Here is a 20349-nt window from a genome sequence, read left to right as displayed (position 1 = left end):
CTGCTCCGTACTGCGCATGCGCAGTACGGGGCAGACACTATTTGATGGCCGGACACTATACGGCAGAACACCGGCAGTGCTTACCCCCCCCCCCCTCGCCCCCAGGCAGTCCTTCCTCACCAGCGCTCAAAATTCACTCGCAAAATGCGAGCAGGCGAGTGTAATTTTTTTTTAACTTGTAAAATCTGAAATAAAGACTTCAAATCATAATAAACAAATGGCTCCTACCTTGGGTTAAGTTGGATAGTTGTTAAGTTGCCCATGCTGGTTCCGGGTCAGTGACTTAATAGGTAGTGAAGTCAGCATCAGGAGGACAGCCATTGAACCTGCAAATTTAAAAAGAAGTCAGCAAAAATTCCTTTGAAATCCCTTTACTGACAGGTAAACATACCTTTTCTTCGTTCAATAACTGCCACTTATAAAAACCCCTGTACTGAGGGAATCGGGTAGATAGTCACCTCTGCTCAACTTCCCAATACGTTCATTGGTCAGTGGCAGAGATGGGCACGGCGTGTTTGGGATTCCACCTGCCCGATCCCACCAGGAAGCCGGGAAATGTCTCAGTGCCTGTGATTAGCGGTGCGCAGTGTCGGCTTCCTGGCGGGATCGGGCAGGTGGGATCCCAAACACGCCCGAGCCCATCTCTACTCAATGGTCTCCAGCTAGTCCTTTCTAAATCATCCATCTGGAACAATCACCTAGCAAGTGAAGTCAATGGAAAGTCAGAGTCAATCTATTGTTCCAGTTCTGTGACTAGGAAAGTACTGAAGTCTTAGAACCCACCATGACAGCCAGGCAACTAGCATTTCCCAAAGTAGAGGCCTCCAAACGTTCTAAACAAAAGGGCCAGTTTAGAATGGATGAATGGCTGCACGCTCCGGAAGGATGTCCGAAATCTTTATTGTAGTGATCAACAAATAAAAGAATATACAGCACAGCGACCACCAGGAGATACAAATATGACTGCATTTCACACAGATAACAATGTCTAATCATGATTGGAGGGGGGGGGGGCAGGACTAGGGCCAATGGGAGTAAACAATGCACTGTCATTGGGATCAGTGGGAGGGCTAGTGCCCCATCATTGGTGTCAGTGGGAGGAATAGTGCCCCATGATTGGTGTCAGTAGGAGGACTAATGCCCCATCATTGGTATCAGTGGCAGGAATAGTGCCCCATCATTGGTATCAGTGGGAGAAAAGTGCCCCATCATTGGTATCAGTGGGAGGAATAGTGCCCCATCATTGGTATCAGTGGCAGGAATAGTGCCCCATCATTGGTGCCAGTGGGAGAAAAAGTGCCCCATCATTGGTGTCAGTGGGAGGAATAGTGCCCCATCATTTGTGTCAGTGGGAGGAATAGTGCCCCATCATTGGTGTCAGTGGGAGGAATAGTGCCCCATCATTTGTATCAGTGGGAGGAATAGTGCCCCATCATTGGTATCAGTGGCAGGAATAGTGCCCCATCATTGGTATCAGTGGGAGGAATAGTGCTCCATTATTGGTATCAGTGGGAGGAATAGTGTCCCATCATTGGTATCAGTGGCAGGAATAGTGCCCCATCATTGGTATCAGTGGGAGAAAAAGTGCCCCATCATTGGTATCAGTGGGAGGAATAGTGCCCCATCATTGGTATCAGTGGCAGGAATAGTGCCCCATCATTGGTGCCAGTGGGAGAAAAAGTGCCCCATCATTGGTGTCAGTGGGAGGAATAGTGCCCCATCATTTGTGTCAGTGGGAGGAATAGTGCCCCATCATTGGTGTCAGTGGGAGGAATAGTGCCCCATCATTTGTATCAGTGGGAGGAATAGTGCCCCATCATTGGTATCAGTGGCAGGAATAGTGCCCCATCATTGGTATCAGTGGGAGGAATAGTGCTCCATTATTGGTATCAGTGGGAGGAATAGTGTCCCATCATTGGTATCAGTGGCAGGAATAGTGCCCCATCATTGGTATCAGTGGGAGAAAAAGTGCCCCATCATTGGTGTCAGTGGGAGGAATAGTGCCCCATTATTGGCATCAGTGGGAGGAATAGTGCCCCATCATTTGTGTCAGTGGGAGGAATAATGCCCCATCATTGGTATCAGTGGGAGGAATAGTGCCCCATCATTGGTATCAGTGGCAGGAATAGTGCCCCATCATTGGTATCAGTGGGAGAAAAAGTGCCCCATCATTGGTTTCAGTGGGAGGAATAGTGCCCCATCATTGGTATCAGTGGCAGGAATAGTGCCCCATCATTGGTATCAGTGGGAGAAAAAGTGCCCCATCATTGGTATCAGTGGGAGGAATAGTGCCCCATCATTGGTATCAGTGGGAGGAATAGTGCCCCATCATTGGTATCAGTGGGAGGAATAGTGCCCCATCATTGGTATCAGTGGGAGGAATAGTGCCCCATCATTGGTATCAGTGGGAGAAAAAGTGCCCCATCATTGGTGTCAGTGGGAGGAATAGTGCCCCATTATTGGTATCAGTGGAAGTAATAGTGCCCCATCATTGGTGTCAGTGGGAGGAATAGTGCCCCCTCATTGGTGTCAGTGGGAGGAATAGTGCCCCATGATTGGTGTCAGTGGGAGGAATAGTGCCCCATCATTGGTGTCAGTGGGAAGAATAGTGCCCCATCATTGGTGTCAGTGGGAGGAATAGTGCCCCATCATCATTGGTGTCAGTGGGAGGAATAGTGCCCCATCACTGGTGTCAGTGGGAGGACTATTGTCCCATCATTGGTGTCAGTGGGAGGACTAGTGCCCCATCATTGGTGTCAGTGGGAGGAATAGTGCCCCATCGTTGGTGTCAGTGGGAGGAATAGTGCCCCATCATTGGTGTCAGTGGGAGGAATAGTGCCCCATCATTGGGGTCAGTGGGAGGAATAGTGCCCCATCATTGGTGTCAGTGGGAGGAATAGTGCCCCATCATTGGGGTCAGTGGGAGGAATAGTGCCCCATCACTGGTGTCAGTGGGAATAGTGCCCCATCACTGGTGTCAGTGGGAGGACTAGTGTCCCATCGTTGGTGTCAGTGGGAGGAATAGAGCCCCATCATTGGTATCAGTGGGAGAAAAAGTGCCCCATGATTGGTGTCAATGGGAGGAATAGTGCCCCATCATTGGTGTTAGTGGGAGGAATAGTGCCCCATCACTGGTGTCAGTGGGAGGACTAGTGCCCCATCGTTGGTGTCAGTGGGAGGAATAGTGCCCCATCACTGGTGTCAGTGGGAGGACTAGTGTCCCATCGTTTGTGTCAGTGGGAGGAATAGAGCCCCATCATTGGTATCAGTGGGAGAAAAAGTGCCCCATGATTGGTGTCAATGGGAGGAATAGTGCCCCATCACTGGTGTCAGTGGGAGGACTAGTGCCCCATCATTGGTATCAGTGGGAGGAATAGTGCCCCATCATTGGTGTCAATGGGAGGAATAGTGCCCCATCATTGGTGTCAGTGAGAAGAATAGTGCCCCATCATTGGTGTCAGTGGGAGGAATAGTGCCCCATTGTTGGTGTCAGTGGGAGGAATAGTGCCCCATTGTTGGTGTCAGTGGGAGGAATAGTGCCCCATCATTGGTGTCAGTGGGAGGAATAGTGCCCCATCATTGGTGGCACCTTCACTGGAACTAAGGGGCCAAACCTAACCCCTGAAAAACAACCCCATACCACAATCCCCCCTCCACCAAATGATTTGGACCAGTGCACAAAGGTCCATAAAGACATGGAAGAGCGAGTTTGGGGTGGAGGAACTTGACTGGCCTGCACAGAGTCCTGACCTCAACCCGATAGAACACCTTTGGGATGAATTAGAGTGGAGACTGCGAGCCAGGCCTTCCCGTCTAACATCTGTGCCTGACCTCACAAATGCGCTTCTGGAAGAATGGTCAAACATTCCCATAGACACACTCCTAAACCTTGTGGACGGCCTTCCCAGAAGAGTTGAAGCTGTTATAGCTGCAAAGGGCGGAGCCAACTCAATATTGAACCCTAAGGACTAAGACTGGGATGCCATTAACCACTTACCCACTGGGCACTTAAACCCCCTTCCTAACCAGACCAATTTTCAGTTTTCGGTGCTCTCACATTTTGAATGACAATTACTAGTCATTTAGCACTGTACCCATAGAAAATATTTGTCCTTTTTTCACATAAATAAAGCTTTCTTTTGGTGGTATTTGATCAGTGCTGGGTTTCTTATTTTTTGTTCTATAAATGAAAAAAGACTGTTAATTCTGTAAAAAAAAAAGAAAAAATTCCTTGGTTTCTGTTATAAAATTTTACAAATTAGTAATTTTTCTTCATGAATTTTGGCAAATTTATTCGGCTATATATCTTTGGTAAAAATAATAACCCAAATCGGTGGATATTATTTGGTCTGTGTGAATGTTATGGAGTCTACAAGCTGTGGTGCCAATCACTGAAAATTGATCACATCTGATGCACTGACGGCCTCTCATTTCTGGAGACACTGACAAGCCAGAAGTACAAATACCCCCAAATGGCTCCTCTTTGGAAAGTAGACATTCCAGACATTAAGGTATTTAGTAAGAGGCATGGTGAGTGGTTTTGAGGTTGTCATTTTTTTTTTCCCCCCACAATTCTTTGCAAAATTAAGTTTTTTTTTCTCTCACAAAGTTGTTATATTAGCAGGTTATTTCTCACACACAGCATCCGCATAGCACAAATTACACCCAGAAATACATTCTACTATTCATCCCGAGTACGGCGATACCACATGTGTGAGACTTTTACACAACGTGGCCACATACAGAGGCCCAACATCCATGGAGCACTGTTAGGTGTTCTAGGAGCATAAATGACGCATCTAATTTGACTACCTATTACACTTTGTGAGGCACTGATGTGGCACAGATGAGCAGAAATGGGGATGCGTAAGCTGTGGGGGGGTATGCATTGGATGGCTGAGTATGGATGGATGAGTAATGCTGAGCATGGATGGATGAGTAATGCTGAGCATGGATGGATGAGTAATGCTGAGGATGGATGGATGGATGTGTAAAGCTGAGGATGGCTGTCTGAGCAAGTATGGATGGATGGCTGCGCATGGATGGATGAGTATTGCCGAGGATGGATGGATGGCTGAGCAAGTATGGATGGATGGCTGCGCATGGATGGATGAGTATTGCTGAGGATGGATGGCTGAGCATGGATTCATGCATATTGCTGAGCATGGATGGGTGGCTGAGCATGCATGCATGGATGGGTGGCTGAGCATGCATGCATGGATGGGTGGCTGAGCATGCATGCATGGGTGGCTGAGCGGGCATGCATGCATGGGTGGCTGAGCATGCATGCATGGGTGGCTGAGCATGCATGCATGCATGGGTGGCTGAGCATGCATGCATGCATGGGTGGCTGAGCATGCATGCATGCATGGGTGGCTGAGCATGCATGCATGCATGGGTGGCTGAGCATGCATGCATGCATGGGTGGCTGAGCATGCATGCATGCATGCATGGGTGGCTGAGCATGCATGCATGCATGCATGGGTGGCTGAGCATGCATGCATGCATGCATGGGTGGCTGAGCATGCATGCATGCATGCATGGGTGGCTGAGCATGCATGCATGCATGCATGGGTGGCTGAGCATGCATGCATGCATGGGTGGCTGAGCATGCATGCATGCATGCATGCATGGGTGGCTGAGCATGGATGGATGAGTATTGCCGAGTATGGGTAGCTGAGCACGCATGGGTGGGTATCGATCCAACCCACAGCGCTGCTGTACCCTATCTCTCCCCTCTCACTGTGCTGATTGGTACAGAGAGGGGAGAGAGGAACCGGACATGACGCCGGTTTGTTTACAAGTGACCGCTCTGTCATTTGACGGAGCGATCACGTTGTAAACGGCTGCTGTCAGCGCCCATTTACCATGATGCTCAAATGACAGAGTGATGTCATAGTGTGCGCGCCTGATTCTGGGAGGACGTCATAGTACACCCTCCCAGAGTTATCGGGCCGTGCTGTAGCCGTCATTTGAAAGGTGGTTAAAGTTCATGTGCGTGTAAAGGCAGGCGTCACAATACTTTTGACAATGGTGTACTCCTCTCTCCAAGCTATACTGTACATGCTACTGGTGTGTGCATGAGGCCTAAGCCTTCATCTTTGTCTGTAAGCAGATAGAACTGCATGGCTTCTTTTTTATGAATAGGCCATATAAGATAGGCCAAGATAAAAAGTAACCTGGCAGAGTATAGTCTAAGCCTAAATTGATCAGATAAATTCCAGGTTACCCCCCCCCAAGTGTAGACTGACCATATAGGGTACAGGTGGGGTTGCCACCTGTCCGGGATTCACCTGGACAGTCCAGGGTTTGAATGATGTGTCCAAGTTTCAGATCACCTGAAACACATTACTTAAATCAGACTGTGGCTCCCCAAGTAACCGGAGTACCACAACCATCTAGTGCATAGGTATGTGCACGGGCCAGAGGCAGCATCCCCCTCCCCCATGGGCAGAAGAGGAGAGAGGACTCGATCTGCTCCTCCTCCTCTGGCCACTACCCTTCTGTGTCTGCCCGTCCATACTCCAATCCACAACATGCTGTGCCTCAGAGAAGGGATGTGTGGACAGGAAATTTTAAAGCCCAGCAAACGGCAGTTACATCTTGCATGAAAGGTGCTGATGCCTGAACCTCCATCCTTGGGTGAGTGAGCTCCGCATCCAATGTCTGTGACTGAAGTCTCCCCCGCCCTCCCTTCTCCCTCTGAGCGAGTAAGTACGCCAAGGTAAGTGGGACTCGGATGTAAGTGGGACTTTGGGAACCCTGATTTATAGGGGAAATGCTGGGAACTCTGATGCAAGTGGGGGTTTTGGTGAGCAGAAACCCCCTTACATCAAAGTTCCCCTTTACATCAGAGTCCGCAGCATTCCCCCTTAAAGTGGTTATAAAACCCTTTTTGTCTTTTACCTAATAAGTAAGCCTAGAATAGGTAGTGGAAATATCTCCTAAATGTGCGCCGGAGATTTCACTTGTAGTGCGCCGATGTCGTGATCAGTGCATGCACTGTGAAGATACGGACCTCCGTGCCGTTTCTTCCCCCAGCCGTGACTGACGGCTCCCGCGTGCATGGAGTGACATCACATGGTTCTAGCCAGTCACAGAGCCGGAGTCCGTGGCCCAGAAAGAAGATGGGCGAAGATGGAAGCGGCCTGCACAGAGGACAGCGTGGGCTTCATTTGCAGGCAAGTGTCATATAATGGGCTAATATGCGATGCATACTAGCCCATTATGCTTTTAATTTGCAGCCCTTGCGGGAGAAAAAGGGAAGGTGAAACCCAGAGGGGTTTACGTCCTCTTTAAAATAAAATAAAAATAATTGCAGCGAAGAGCTAAAGCGTTCAGGTTTGGCTTGAAGAAAAGGTGGCAACCCTAGGTACAGGGCACCTCCTTTCTCCATGTAGATGAAAGAATCTGTAATCTCACCTTTTTGGTCATAGACCCTGAATCACCTGACTACGGCCTCTTTCACATGGGGCGGATCCATAATGATCTGCCCCGTGGACATCCGCTTGCTCAGTGAGGGTCGATCCCCGCTGAGAAGGAAGATGACAGGTTGGTCTCTGCACACTGCGCAGGGACGGACCTGTCAGAGCGCCGCTCTCCCCTATGGGACATCGAATGACGACGGGCCGCAGAGTCCGTTGTCACCCGAAACGCAGATGGATGGAAAAGTAGGGTTTTCTTCCGTCACACTTTTTTGGATCGGAGTGAGTCGGATGTCAGCGGACATGTCACCACTGACATCCGACACACCATAGAGGTCTATGGAGCGTCTGTTCAGGTCCGCCTAAAAAAAAAAAAACTGACAGGCGGACCTGAACGGATCGTCAGTGTGAAAGAGGCCTTAGACTGGCAGAGAATAACCACTTGCTGATCAAGCCTTTTTCTGGCACTTTTTGTTTACAAGTTTAAATCAATATTTTTTTGCTAGAAAATTACACAGAAAAAAAAGTGTGTATGAATATTAATTGTTTTAGCAGAGACCCTAGAGAATAAAACGGCGATCATTGCAATATTTTGTCACATGGTATTTGTGCAGCGGTTTTTCAAACGTAATTGTTTGTGAAAAAATACACTAGATCACCTTTTTATTTATTTATTTATTTATTTTTTTTATTTTTATTTTTTGTATATAATGTGAAAGCTGATGTTATGCTGAGTAAATGGATACCTAACATGTCACCCTTTAAAATTGCGCACGCTTGTGGAATGGCGACAAACTACAGTACTTAAAAATGTCAATAGGTGTTTTAAAAAATTTACAGGTTACCTGTCTAGCGCTAGAATGATTGCGCTCTCTAACGTTCGCGGCGATTTTTTTTTTTTTTTTTTTTTTTTTTTTTTTTTTTTTTTTCACACTGTCCCTTTCATTTTTTTTTCATCACTTTTATTTCTATTATAATAAATGTCTATGATAGAAATAATGGATGACAGGTTTCTCTTTATGGTGAGATCTGGGGTCAATAAGACCGCAAATCTCTCCTAGCTTTATAAAAGCAAACGATTAAAAAAGTGATCTTTCGCTTTAAAAAAATAAAATAAAAAAATTTCTGACCTAGACCTGAAGTGTCATCATGTTACTCCAAGAACAAAAAAACAAAGTGGTGTCCCTTTTAAGATGGGGCCCCTGCCCTCTGCGCAGTCATCTATGCACTCAGCCCCATCCCGAGGGATCAGAAATTCATTTTGCATATCATGCATTTTAATGATCTACAACATTCTACTAATACGCCATCTATCTGTGATCATAATAAATAGATGAAAAGCCAACTGCGTTTTTAAATTTCAGTTGCGTTGCGGGAAACTAAATAAAGCGAAACGCAATAAAATGACTAATCCGATTTACTTCTGCTTCACCGAATGAAAAATGCGGCTTTAATAATTCAGAGAAAGCAGAGAACGGTAGGAAGGGGGAGACGTAAATCATGAATAGAACATCATCTTCCGCTTCTGATTTCCTGCATCTAACAGGTTAAGAGGAGGGGGGGACCAAAGTCGTCCCTCTCTCACACTGCGTGTCCCAGAATGCCTTTCTTCTGGCTTTCTCCCAAAATCCGTGTCTGGCTGCCCTCCCAGATCCTCTAAGCCTCTGTCTGTCCATTTTGCAGTCTGTGCGGCTCAAACCCCGGTCACTGTGAGTATTGTGTCTGCAAGGCCTAAAAGGGGGGTGCTTATAATCGGGTGACCCCCAAAAAGAATTGCCGACGGCAGGTCTCACGCTGAGTGATGGCTTTGGGATTAACGTATTAGGGTGATATTTTGCTGCTGCGACAGTGAAGAAAAGACCTCCCCCCTTTTTGCCCTAGCTAGACCACCGGTCACACTGCAGAAAAGGCCCCCTTGTCTGGAATATAGAAGGCCTTCTGCAAAGCGAAGGCTCTCAGTGTTCGTCAGCTGACATCAAATAACATTTATTTTTTTCAGGTTTTTGTTTTTTTGCCAAAATCGAGTTTTATTATTGCATTAACACTTGTTTTGCTGTTTCTGAAAGACGATAATGTAACAAAACTAAAAAACAAGCCTCCAGTAGGCACTACCCCACAGAGCTAACACTCTCATTTTAATGGAAAAAGTTGCAGTGCAGGTTTTCGGCAGGGGACGTCTTGTCCTTTCTCGGCTCCCAGAGGTCAGAGTAATGCAGGATTATAGTACCGATGCCAATTTGCAGAACTGGCACAGACACAGCGCCACGCTCGGGCAGGGAGTACAGGCTACTGGGAACAGCTGATGGGAACAGATAATTATTCCCATGCTACAGGCACCGAATACATGTCCCCAAACTCAATGGCAGGTGATGCAAGGAGTAACAGCGCTGAACAAGGACTATAATTTATAAAATGAGAATCGAGAACAGAATGTCTTTGTGCCAGTATGTCCAAGGAAATCGGAATAGTAGGCATTTGATACATTAGATCTGGGCTACAGAAATCCCACCAGTCGGGTAGCCAGAGATTGGGACTTGTGTTAATCCATTTCTGCCAGTGACTACTGGCTCCTAGAGTGGATTTGGATTGGCTGGCTCATAAAAGTATGAATCGGTAATAATTGAATGATGAACGCAAAAATTAAAATGAGTTATTACAAAGCGCTGTAAATATAGAGCTTTATATACTGGAGTCGTACATCAGTCCCTGCCCTCAATGAGCTTACAATAGCTCGGCATGACACGGGTCTGGGTAGACGGCTCGGCATGATGCGGGTCCAGGTATATAGTTTTACAACCTAAAGTTCCTTAACATACTAGGGCCATTTAACCTACCAACTTGTCTTCAGAGTGTAGGAGGAAACTGGAATACCTGGAGGAAACCCACACAAGAGCAAGAAGAATAGGCAAACTTCATGCAGCCAGCACCCTGACCAGGACCAAGCAGTGCCTGCCTAACACTTTCATTGTTGGTCCAGGCATTCTTAGAGTATCAACCTTCCTCACATACTACAGAATCTGGGAACTCCTGTTTGTGATTTAGGGGAGAAATTCCCAGACACACCCCCCAAGCTTCCTTGCGGTTTTTCCCATATAGAAAGTGTGATGTAAAATTGGTCCAGTCAAGTTTGAGTCAGTTTCAGTATGGCTCATTCACGCTGGTGTACTTTAAAGTGGAGCTCCACAGCCGTGGCGATCTCCACGTATTTCTGGCCCCTCCTCCTTCTCTACTGCCTTCTGGGAGTAGGGCCTTCAGGTCCAAGAAGATGGCAGGGCCATTCAGAAAATGCAGCGTGGCTTGCGCATGCACAGTAGGAGACTGGCTATGAAGGCTTCATTGCCGGTTTCCCTTAGTGAAGATGTCGGCACCTGCAGCTGAGGCCGATTAAAGAATCAGCTTGGGGTGCCGACATCGCTGGATCACTGGACAGGTAAGTGTTCTTATATTAAAAATCGGCAGCTACAGTATTTTCGGCTGCTCACTTAATTTTTTTTTTTTTGTCCAGACAGGAGCTCCCCTTTAAGCATACACCTGTGGGTGGGCCATATTTGCCTGCACAGGCATGCAGACTCAAAAGCCCAGGTGCTTGCCCATCCTCAATCTACCAAGTACAAAAAGAATATTTTGCCACACCACTGACACAAAAGCAACTTTCTTGCTGGTCAAACAAACTGTCAATCATCCTGCCTGAAAGTTGCTCTACTCTAACGCGTTTCACCCATACTGGCCTAAATCAGAGACAAGGGTGGCCTCTGGGGGGCAGTCTCTTGTCTCTACAATTAACCACCTGTCCACCAAGTGTTTATAAATAGGATGGTAGACAAGGGGTTAAAGCAAGCCCACAGTTGCTGCTGATGTGAGCTTTGTACTGACTTTAATCGTGATCGGTCAGCTTTGGAGCCACACTTTATCACCTTTTTAATCGATCTCTAAAAGTGAGCCCCCCCCCCCCCCCCCTTTCACCGGCTGCACCTACAGTTGTTCCTGGGCCTCCAGGTTTCTGTAATTGTTTGTACAGTTAGAGCAGGAGGTGATCAAATAACGTCTGCTCCCTGATCCCTTCTGTGACCACCCTGGAAGGAACATGTACTACATCGCTTCTGGGATCACAGCTGTCTTTCCTCAGCTAGCGTAGCCAAGGATGCAGCTACTCAAGTGCAATCTGTGCTTGAGTAGCAGCCTTGAAAGGCAGGGAAGACATGGGGGGGGGGGGACCCCTGATGTCTCCATAGGGAAAACCTGCCCAGTGCTATTACATAGGGGGCTTGTTGGTGTGAAAGCGATAAAGCTGAAAAAATTTCAAGTGTAAAACAAATGTAAAAAACGTTTTTATATAAATATACCTTTTTTTTTTTTTTTTTTTAAGCACCCTCGTCACTCTAGTGCACCCCCATATTTACACACAGCTTAGGGCAAGAGCGTGCATGTAGGCATCAATTGCGCAACATGCGTAAGGCATTATTGCAAATGTCAGAATGAGAGCAATAATTCCTAGTTAAAGTGATTCTAAAATGCCTAAAACAACAAACCTCTCTATACTTACCTGCTCTGTGCAATGGAATTGCACAGAGCGGCCAAACCTCCTCTTCTCGGGTCCCCTGCCGGCTCTTGGCTCCTCCTATTTGTCCAGTGCCCTCACGAGAATCGGCTTCCAATGGGGGCACTTGTGCATGCTTACAAGCCACGCTACTGCGTCCATTGACACGGATAGTATGGTTCAGCCCCGCCCCCCACACACTTATCACTGGAGTTGACAAGAGCGAGAGCTGCTGGTTCAGAGCGGGCTCAGGTAAAGGGGGCTGGGGGGGATCCTACAGCAGAGAAGGTTTTTTACCTTAATGCATAGAATGTATTAGGCCCAGCGCTGGGGTCGGCAATCTCGGCCCTCCAGCGGTTTTGGAAACTACAAGTCCAAAGAGACATTGCAAGACCCTGACAATCACAGGTATGGCTCCTAAAGGCAGAGGCATGATGGGATTTGTAGTTTCACCACAGCTGGAGCGTCAAGGGTTGCCTACCTCTAGGGCAGTGATGGTGAACCTTGGCACCCCAGATGTTTTGGAACTACATTTCCCATGATGCTCACCTACACTGCAGAGTGCATGAGCATCATGGGAAATGTAGTTCCAAAACACCTGGGGTGCCAAGGTTCCTCTAGGGCCTACAACCTTGAGGCTTTATGAACACTTAAAGTGAAAACTTAAAAACATCACCTATAGAGAGCTTTGGTTATACTCGTGTAGTGTGTGTGTTTTTTTTTTTTTTTTTTTTTTTTTGACACAACCCCATCTTTTATACTTTACAGAAATTGGGTATCAAAATACCGTAGTGTTTTTATATACAATAAAATAAATTTTAGCATAAAAAATGACAGCTACATTTTATTCTCCAGAGTCTCTGCTTTCAGAAAATATATACTTTTTGCTGGGTTTAAAATATTTCCCATCAAAAAATGCAGATTTTACCATGAGTGCAAAAAAATAAAAAAAAATTGAGTTGTTTGGACCTGCAATAAAGTTGCTTTTTACTTTGTTGATGTCATCGGTGTGTGCGGCCGTCATTCTTGTTTTTAATGGGGAACACATAGATTATTTTTATTATAATTATTATTATTTTTTTTTTTTTATTCTTTGTGATGGTCTGTCCTCCTTTGCAGATGTTATCCGTTCTTGCACAGAGGTCGCCCCTTTTGGCCAAGTTGAGGTTGCTGGGAGCTGCCAGCGTACGCGCGGCCCACAGCCACGAGAGCTCAGGTAAGTAATGTACATTGCGTGTGTACAATGTGGTGACATAAGTGAGAGTCGAGGTTCACATGGCCTGAAATGAAATGTGAGTCACACAATGAGGTAAGAAGGAATCTGACAACTCAAGTGAATCAATATATAAGCCTGGAAGACGCGAAGGTCAATGGATCAAACAAGGAAAAGGACACCACAGGAGACGAGGATCAATATTTATAGGATGAAGGACAAGGTGACCTGAGGATGAAGTCACCTTGAATAAACAAGATGCATACAGAATGAGGTTAGAAGAACTTTCTATATGCTACAGAATCCAGATTGCAATTGTTTTAAGGTACTCTGGTACTGTTGAAGCTCCCTAGTAAAAAATACGTGTTCTATGTCATATTTATAAGGAGTGGAGTTCTCCTGTCATTTTTAGTACATATTTTCAGGGCAAAACTGTCAACCCAAGAAAATTAAGGTTTTTTTTTTTTGTTTGTTTTTTCAACCCCCCCCCCATGTTAAATTTTGATTTGTTTTAGAGGTTTTGGGTGCATTGGTATATCTATAAAGTGGTGACATCCACTAAACCTGAAGTTGTTTTTAGGTGCATGTACGATAAATTAATGCTCTTCAACCACTGGGCCCACTGCTGGACAACAGCTTCCCTTCTGGGATTCCAGCCAGCTGCAGATCCCCCCCCCCCCCCCCCAACCTACCATAGTGCCCCCAACCTCCCATAATTGCCCACAGTGCCCTTCAACCACCACAGTGCATGCAGGCTCCCTGAGAGCCCTCAGCCCCTACAGTGCCTTCCTTCTCTCTGGTCTCCAGTCAGTTGTAGTTCCACTAACCCAGGGGTCTTCAAACAAATGGCCAGTTTACTGTCCTTCAGACTTAAGGGGGGGGGACCATGGCCATTGGAAGTTGAATAAGTCTGGATGTCAGTGGAATTAAACAATTGTACCATCTTTGGTGTCAGTGAGAGGAATGGCGTCCCATCGTTGGTGTCATTTGGAGGAATTGTGCCCCATCGTTGGTGTCATTGGGAGGAAAATGGTGCCCCAAGGGCCAGATAAAAGCAAGCAAAGGGCCGTATCCAGCCCCGGGCTGCAGTTTGGAGACCGCTGCACTAACCTATCACAGTGCCTCTCAGATAAAATGGTGTCCCCAACCTCCCACAATTGCCTGAAGTGCACCTCAACCACTCGGTGCTCCCATTCCCCCTGAGAACCCTAGCCCCCTACAGTGCCTCCCTCCTTTCGGGTCTCCAGTCAACTGCAGTTCTACTAACCTACCCCCTTGCCTCTCAGGTGATATAGTGTTCCTAACATCCCACAATTGCCTGTAGTCCCCCCAACGTGCCTCCTAACCTGCTGCATAGCTTTTAGATCCCCATAATGTCCCTAACATCCAACAGTGTCCCAAAGTATCCCCAATATCCCACAATTCCGGCAGTGAACTTCAAGCCCCTACAGTACTACCAGGCCCCTAACTTTCCACGGGGTCTCCTAGACTCGCAGTACCACCAAGTTCCCTATAGAGCCACAAGAAACCCCATAGTGCCTCGAAACGTTTAACAGTGTCCCACAGTGCCTCCTAGTTCCCTCCTGTGCTCTTCAGACTCCCACAGATGCCACAGCCTCCTGGAGAGAACCCCTACAGGGCCACCAAGTCTGCTTGCCTCATCCAGAATCCCTACCACAGTGACAACCACAAGCCTGCAGTAGAAACTCAAGGGTCCCCTATTGCCCTCCAGCCTTCTGGAGAGACCAAACCACCAGAAACCTCTTCCTGCACTATCCACTATCCTAGTGGTTCTCAACCTTGGTCCTCAAGTACTCACAACATGCCATGTTTTCAGGTTTTCCTTTACTTTGCACAGCTGCTTTAAATCAATATCAATGACATGGTATTGATAATGGCTATTTTATCTAAGGCTCATTTTGTTAAAATAATAAACACTGAGGGTCTAATACTACTCTAAGGTTTTATTATGATAAAGTAATTTTAATAATTCGTATTGCTCAATATCAGAATTTTATCTCATGGTAAAGATCTCTGCACTGTTAAATATGCAACATGAAAACAAACAAAACAAGAATGCTTTAGAATTGATGAGGGAAATTCAAATATACAATGAGCGCAAGAAAACTCCCTAAAATCCCCAGACGTAAAAAAAAAACCATAACAGTCTAACAGAAAAAAGTCCAACAGTGGGGAATTCCAAGGTCACTACATGTATGGAAAGGAAAGCCTTGGATCTGCTTTTCTCGCAACCTTTTTACCTTTGTAGTTAAATAACCCCCTGGCTTGTGTGGTTTCTTGGGGATTCCAGCAGTAGGATCGGCTGGCCATAATTTCAAGCAGAACCCCTGAGACACTAAATTCCCTATGCAGAATTATCCAGCCCATACGCAATCTAAGGCCTGGTTCACACCTGTACAATTTTCTGTATGTTTTTCAGCAAATTAAAAAAAATCCGTATGGCAATAAATTACATGGAGTCCAATGAGGCTGTCAACATCTACAGGCTGCGTTGTGTGTGTACATATATTTATCCGGTTTTACCCCAATAGATGTTCTAACAATTCCCTACTTGATGTGGTTGTGAACCCTTACATATATCCAGTGAAGCGACTGCCTTAGACTATACACAGATGAAACAAATCTTCCTATATTTGTCGCACCGTTTTATCTGCAGCCCTCTCTCCTTCACAACCTCCGAAAAGCGCAACATTTCGGAGCTTCATAAGGCAGGGGGTGGGTATCCAAAGTCACCCATTGCATAGCACACAGCTGAGTGTAATCTGAGACCTGAGTGGAGTGAATGGACACATCTCCTTCACACAGTCTCATATGGAAACCTGCACAGCTGAGGCTGTTAATCCCCTGCTGTGTGCTGGAGGAAAGAAGGGGGGGGGGGGCAAGCCATCTCCCATGATGGCATAAGCTGTCAGAAGTAACTCATGCAGATAAAGGAGAAAGCAGCCAAAAATCACACTAGGTGCCATATTTTGAAAGAACACACTGAAAAACAGTGGTCTCCCAAGGGCCAGGTGCGGACCTTTGCTTGACTTGCCTTTGGGCATTATTTACCAACAACAATGACGGGGGCACTATTCCTCCCACTAACGCCCACAATGGGGCACCATTCTTCTCACTAATGCCAATGGTGGAGCACCATATATCCCACTGACTCCAATGATGGGGTACTATTCCTCCCATGGACTCCAATAATGGGGCCCCATATCTCCCACTGACTGGAGCACTATTCCTTCCGTTGACCCTAATGATGTGGTGAAATTACTCCCAACTCCAATAATGGGGCATCATATCTCCCAGTGACTTCAATGATGGGGTACCATATCTCCCCCTGACGCCAATAATGGGGAACTATTCCTCCCAATGACTCCAAAGATGGAGTACTAATTCTCCCACTGACTCCAATGTTGGAGCACTATTCCTTCCATTGACTTCAATGATGAGGTTCTATTTCTCCTTTTGACTCCAATAATTTGAGCCAATGCTTCCCACTGATACCAATGATAGGTTACTGTTCCTCTCTACAACACCAGTGATGGAGCATTTTTGCTCCCACAATTTCATCCACTGAAACCAACAATGGAGTATAACCCCCCCCCCCACCCACTGAGCCCAATGAAGGGGCACAATTCCTACCAATGACCTCAGCGATGTAGCATCATTCTTCACAATGGCACCAAAGATGGGGCAATGGTTTCTACCACTGACATCTGGACCTTTTCTTCTCCCAATGGCCACAGTCTAACCCCCCCTGGAGATCGTTGCTATAGAGGGACATGCTTTTTTTTTTGTTTTTTTTTTTTTGTTTTTTTTTCCCATTTAAGAGGTTTACAACTGCGTTGGGCTTCCACCACTAAGGTTCGCAACCAGTTTAACGTAAAAATCTGATTTGTTGCAAGAAACGCCACAAATGTCTTTTTTTGGGCACTTTGATTAAGCTAGTCCTATGATTAAAGTATATAAGATTACACAAAATAATGGGTAATGGAATGTTTTCTCTGTTGGACAGATGCTACACCATATTACACAAGGCCAGTATATCATGACGATCGCAGCTTACCTTTACCCGACGTCCCATTCCATGATTCGCTGAGCACGCAGGAAGTGTCCCTTAAAGAAAAGGAAAAGGGGCCCTGGAAGCAGCTGAGCCAAGAAGAGAAGATTTCACGTAATGTACCACAATCATTTTATAAATTTAAAAGCAGAAAGTGATAAACCATTCAAATATCTGTTAACACTGCTGTCGTGTTTTTTTTTTTTTTTTTTTTTTTTTTTTTGGGGAAGGCTTCTGAGACAGGAAGTTAGGGGGGAAAATGGCAAGAACATGGTAGCAAAAAAATAAATAAACGCGCAACTCTAGCCTGGGGGCCATCAGCCTCCAGCCCTCCCCTGCCCAACACCATTTAGAATAGAAGGGGCACCAATCGGAACCTAATTTTGTTATAACAAAGTGTAAAATGTAAACAAGCGTAGGGACCTTAATGATCCAATCGCAGGCTAAGGTGGGGTTTGGACCATGTTCTATTAGTTAACAGGGTTGCAGTTTGTGGGAGGTCCAGGGGGTGGCTAAGCTATTATAAGTAAACTGAAGGGTAGTTTTTAAGCAGAACTACTGTTCGCCCAAAGATCAGCTTTAACAAATCCATCAAGGCTTTGAAGTTCTTATTGTTTCGTTCTTCTTCCTCTTTTATGCAGTTTATCGGATAACATTTAACATGACGTATGCAGAGATGAATAAGCCGACCAATGAATGGAAGAGTGTAATGGGTGGTGTTTTCTTTTTCCTCGGCCTCACAGCTCTTATCGTCTGGTGGCAAAGGGTTTATGGTGCGTACAATGGTAGTGGCTACTTACCCATTCCTCCATATAATGTAGTAATGAAGGAGAATAGAGTACCTCACATGGTATTAGATTTTTAGCTTTCAGTAGCCAAAGTTTGACTAAAGGCTTCATGTACACTGCTGCTGGTAAACTGACGTTTGGCAGTTGGGCATTTTTATTTATTTTCAGCTGTCCCTGAGCTCTCCTCTGTTGTCTTATCAGTACTTGTACACATGGTCGTTTTATAGGCAGTTGAGTTCAGAAGCATTTTTTTTTGTTTTATTTTTTGGAATCCAAAAAAAGCGTTCAGGACAGATGTTCAGAGGCCTTTGAAATGCCAAATGCCTGTAACAGCTTGTGAACGCGTGCAAATGCGGTAACTCGCGTTTAGCTATTTCATTTTACAGGTGTGTTTTTTTTTGTTTTTTTTTATGGAGATACCTTTTTGACTATTTGCAAAGGGAAAAAAAACTAAGCGTAAACGTGGCGAAGTGGACGTTTCTAAACCTTGGTTACTATCTCAAGTTAAATTGTTCAGGAGAGCTTTTAAAACGTCCCGTGTACATTAACCCTTAAGAGGCAAGCGCACTCCACTCAAGTTTCAAGTCATTGAAATGGAGAAGAAGAAAAAAACTGAAACGGGGTGGCTATCTAAGTACTATATGGTCATAGCTTGTGAATGTTTGTGAAATCACATCTAGTATATGGCCAGAATAACTGAGTTTAGTTTTGTCAAAGCCCAACTCCAGGCAACAAAATTAGATTTTCCCTTGCAGCGAGGCTGTGCCAGCACTACACGGGTCAACTGCACCTTTTTGTCCAGGGGAGAGGAGAAAGCTGTATACTCACCAGATCCTCCACTCCAACAACAAACTGCGCTCCCCCTGCGATCCAGCGGTGGACTGTTCCTGACATCCTCGCATCCTCCTGTCCCAGCAAATGGTGACTTGCAGTTAGCAAAAGCTAAATCTTCCCAATGGGCACAACGAAAATATTAGTAATAAAAGTAGAGTGCTAACTTTTCTCCACTCTACCCAAACCCTTTGGCCATAGTTTTACATTATGAGATGCATGAGTAAAAAAAGGCCAGTGGCAATGATACTTCCACTCATCTCCTGATAACGTTGGCATAGAATGCTTCCAGTTGCATCTGAAATACTGCTGGATTCCCACACTGGTTGCCAGTTAAGAAATTGCCGTTACAGAAATATATATGCAAACAGACACTAATAACTGCCACTTTCATGGTCCTACCTCCACTTACCCTCTATAGCAGTTGTGCATTAAATAACTGTGCAGTCCAATCTACACCATAGGCAGAGCCAGTCTACTCCATAACAGTCCTGGCATTACATATATTGAAGAGAAGGAGGTACACTGTATTTCTGTGATGGGACTCTTATGATGAGGGGCTTGGCTGTTACTCAGCTCTGCCAGCACAGGGCACTGTAATGTGAAGGCTGGAAGCAGCATTTTCAATGAAAATAAAAAGGATTGAAAAATGGTTATAAGCAAGAATAAGTCAGAAATCCTTACATTTACATAAAGTGATCCTTACGGAAGGCCACAAAAGAGATACAAATGTGTAAGATGTCAATTGGATTTGAAGTTGCTCTCATTCCACTCTGGAATCTCCCTGACATTCATGGTTACCCAACAGCTTTACCACTTAGTCACTGACCAGAACAAAGTTTTCAGCTGCCGAAGTCAGACCCCTTTACTTGCATTCTTTTAACAGGCCAGGGACTCGCAAAGGATTAACTAAGGAAAAACTGGATGATCTAATTTTTAGGTTCTCTTTAGGCTACCTAAACTTTCAACCATTTCCTAATCTTCTTAATTTCCTTCCTTCTCTGCTCTAACAGTGTTTCCTCAACTTCCACATACCCTCCAAGACGACTGGAAGGCCATGGAGACCCAAAGAATGTTGGACATGCGTGTGGGACCCATACAAGGTGTCTCCTCCAACTGGGACTATGAGAAGAAAGAATGGAAGAAGTGAGAAGAGGGCGAGGAGGAGGAGATCGGTTACAGGACAAAGCACAAGTCCAGTATCCAGGCACACTGTTCGTGTACTATTTCACCAGGAACACACAATTAAATGGTCAATGAATTTACCTTATTTGTGCAATGTTCTCAATTGTAACACTTTCCTGCTTCCAGAACAACATGGGTTTTGGCTTTAGATAACATTTTTTTTTTAGCTACTGTTCTACAGGGCTTTTTTTTTTTCCTCAGAAAATAGGTGCAGGAACCTGACCCAACCACGCCCCCCATACTCACACCTTTCAATGAGGGAGGGCCTTAAAGGGGCATTACATATCAAGAGTGCATTA

General features: G+C 45.7%; 1 protein-coding gene across 1 annotated transcript; it reads left to right on the top strand.

The window, feature by feature from the left end:
- Positions 1–9009: 9009 nt before the first annotated feature.
- COX4I2 (cytochrome c oxidase subunit 4I2) lies at positions 9010–20130 on the top strand. Its single transcript, XM_077460476.1, is given in 6 exon segments — positions 9010–9080; positions 9082–9133; positions 13081–13177; positions 17202–17360; positions 17888–18019; positions 19879–20130. Coding segments are annotated over 6 exon segments (633 nt in total). The 5' UTR covers positions 9010–9024; the 3' UTR covers positions 20016–20130.
- The last annotated feature ends 219 nt before the right edge of the window (positions 20131–20349 follow it).

This window comes from Lithobates pipiens, unplaced genomic scaffold (genome assembly GCF_037356315.1).
Source record: "Lithobates pipiens isolate NorthernLeopardFrog02 unplaced genomic scaffold, aLitPip1_a1.2 Scaffold_28, whole genome shotgun sequence".
Lineage (NCBI taxonomy): Eukaryota > Metazoa > Chordata > Amphibia > Anura > Ranidae > Lithobates > Lithobates pipiens.
Note: the sequence above shows the minus strand (reverse complement) of the source record. Positions and strands in the feature narration are given on the sequence as shown.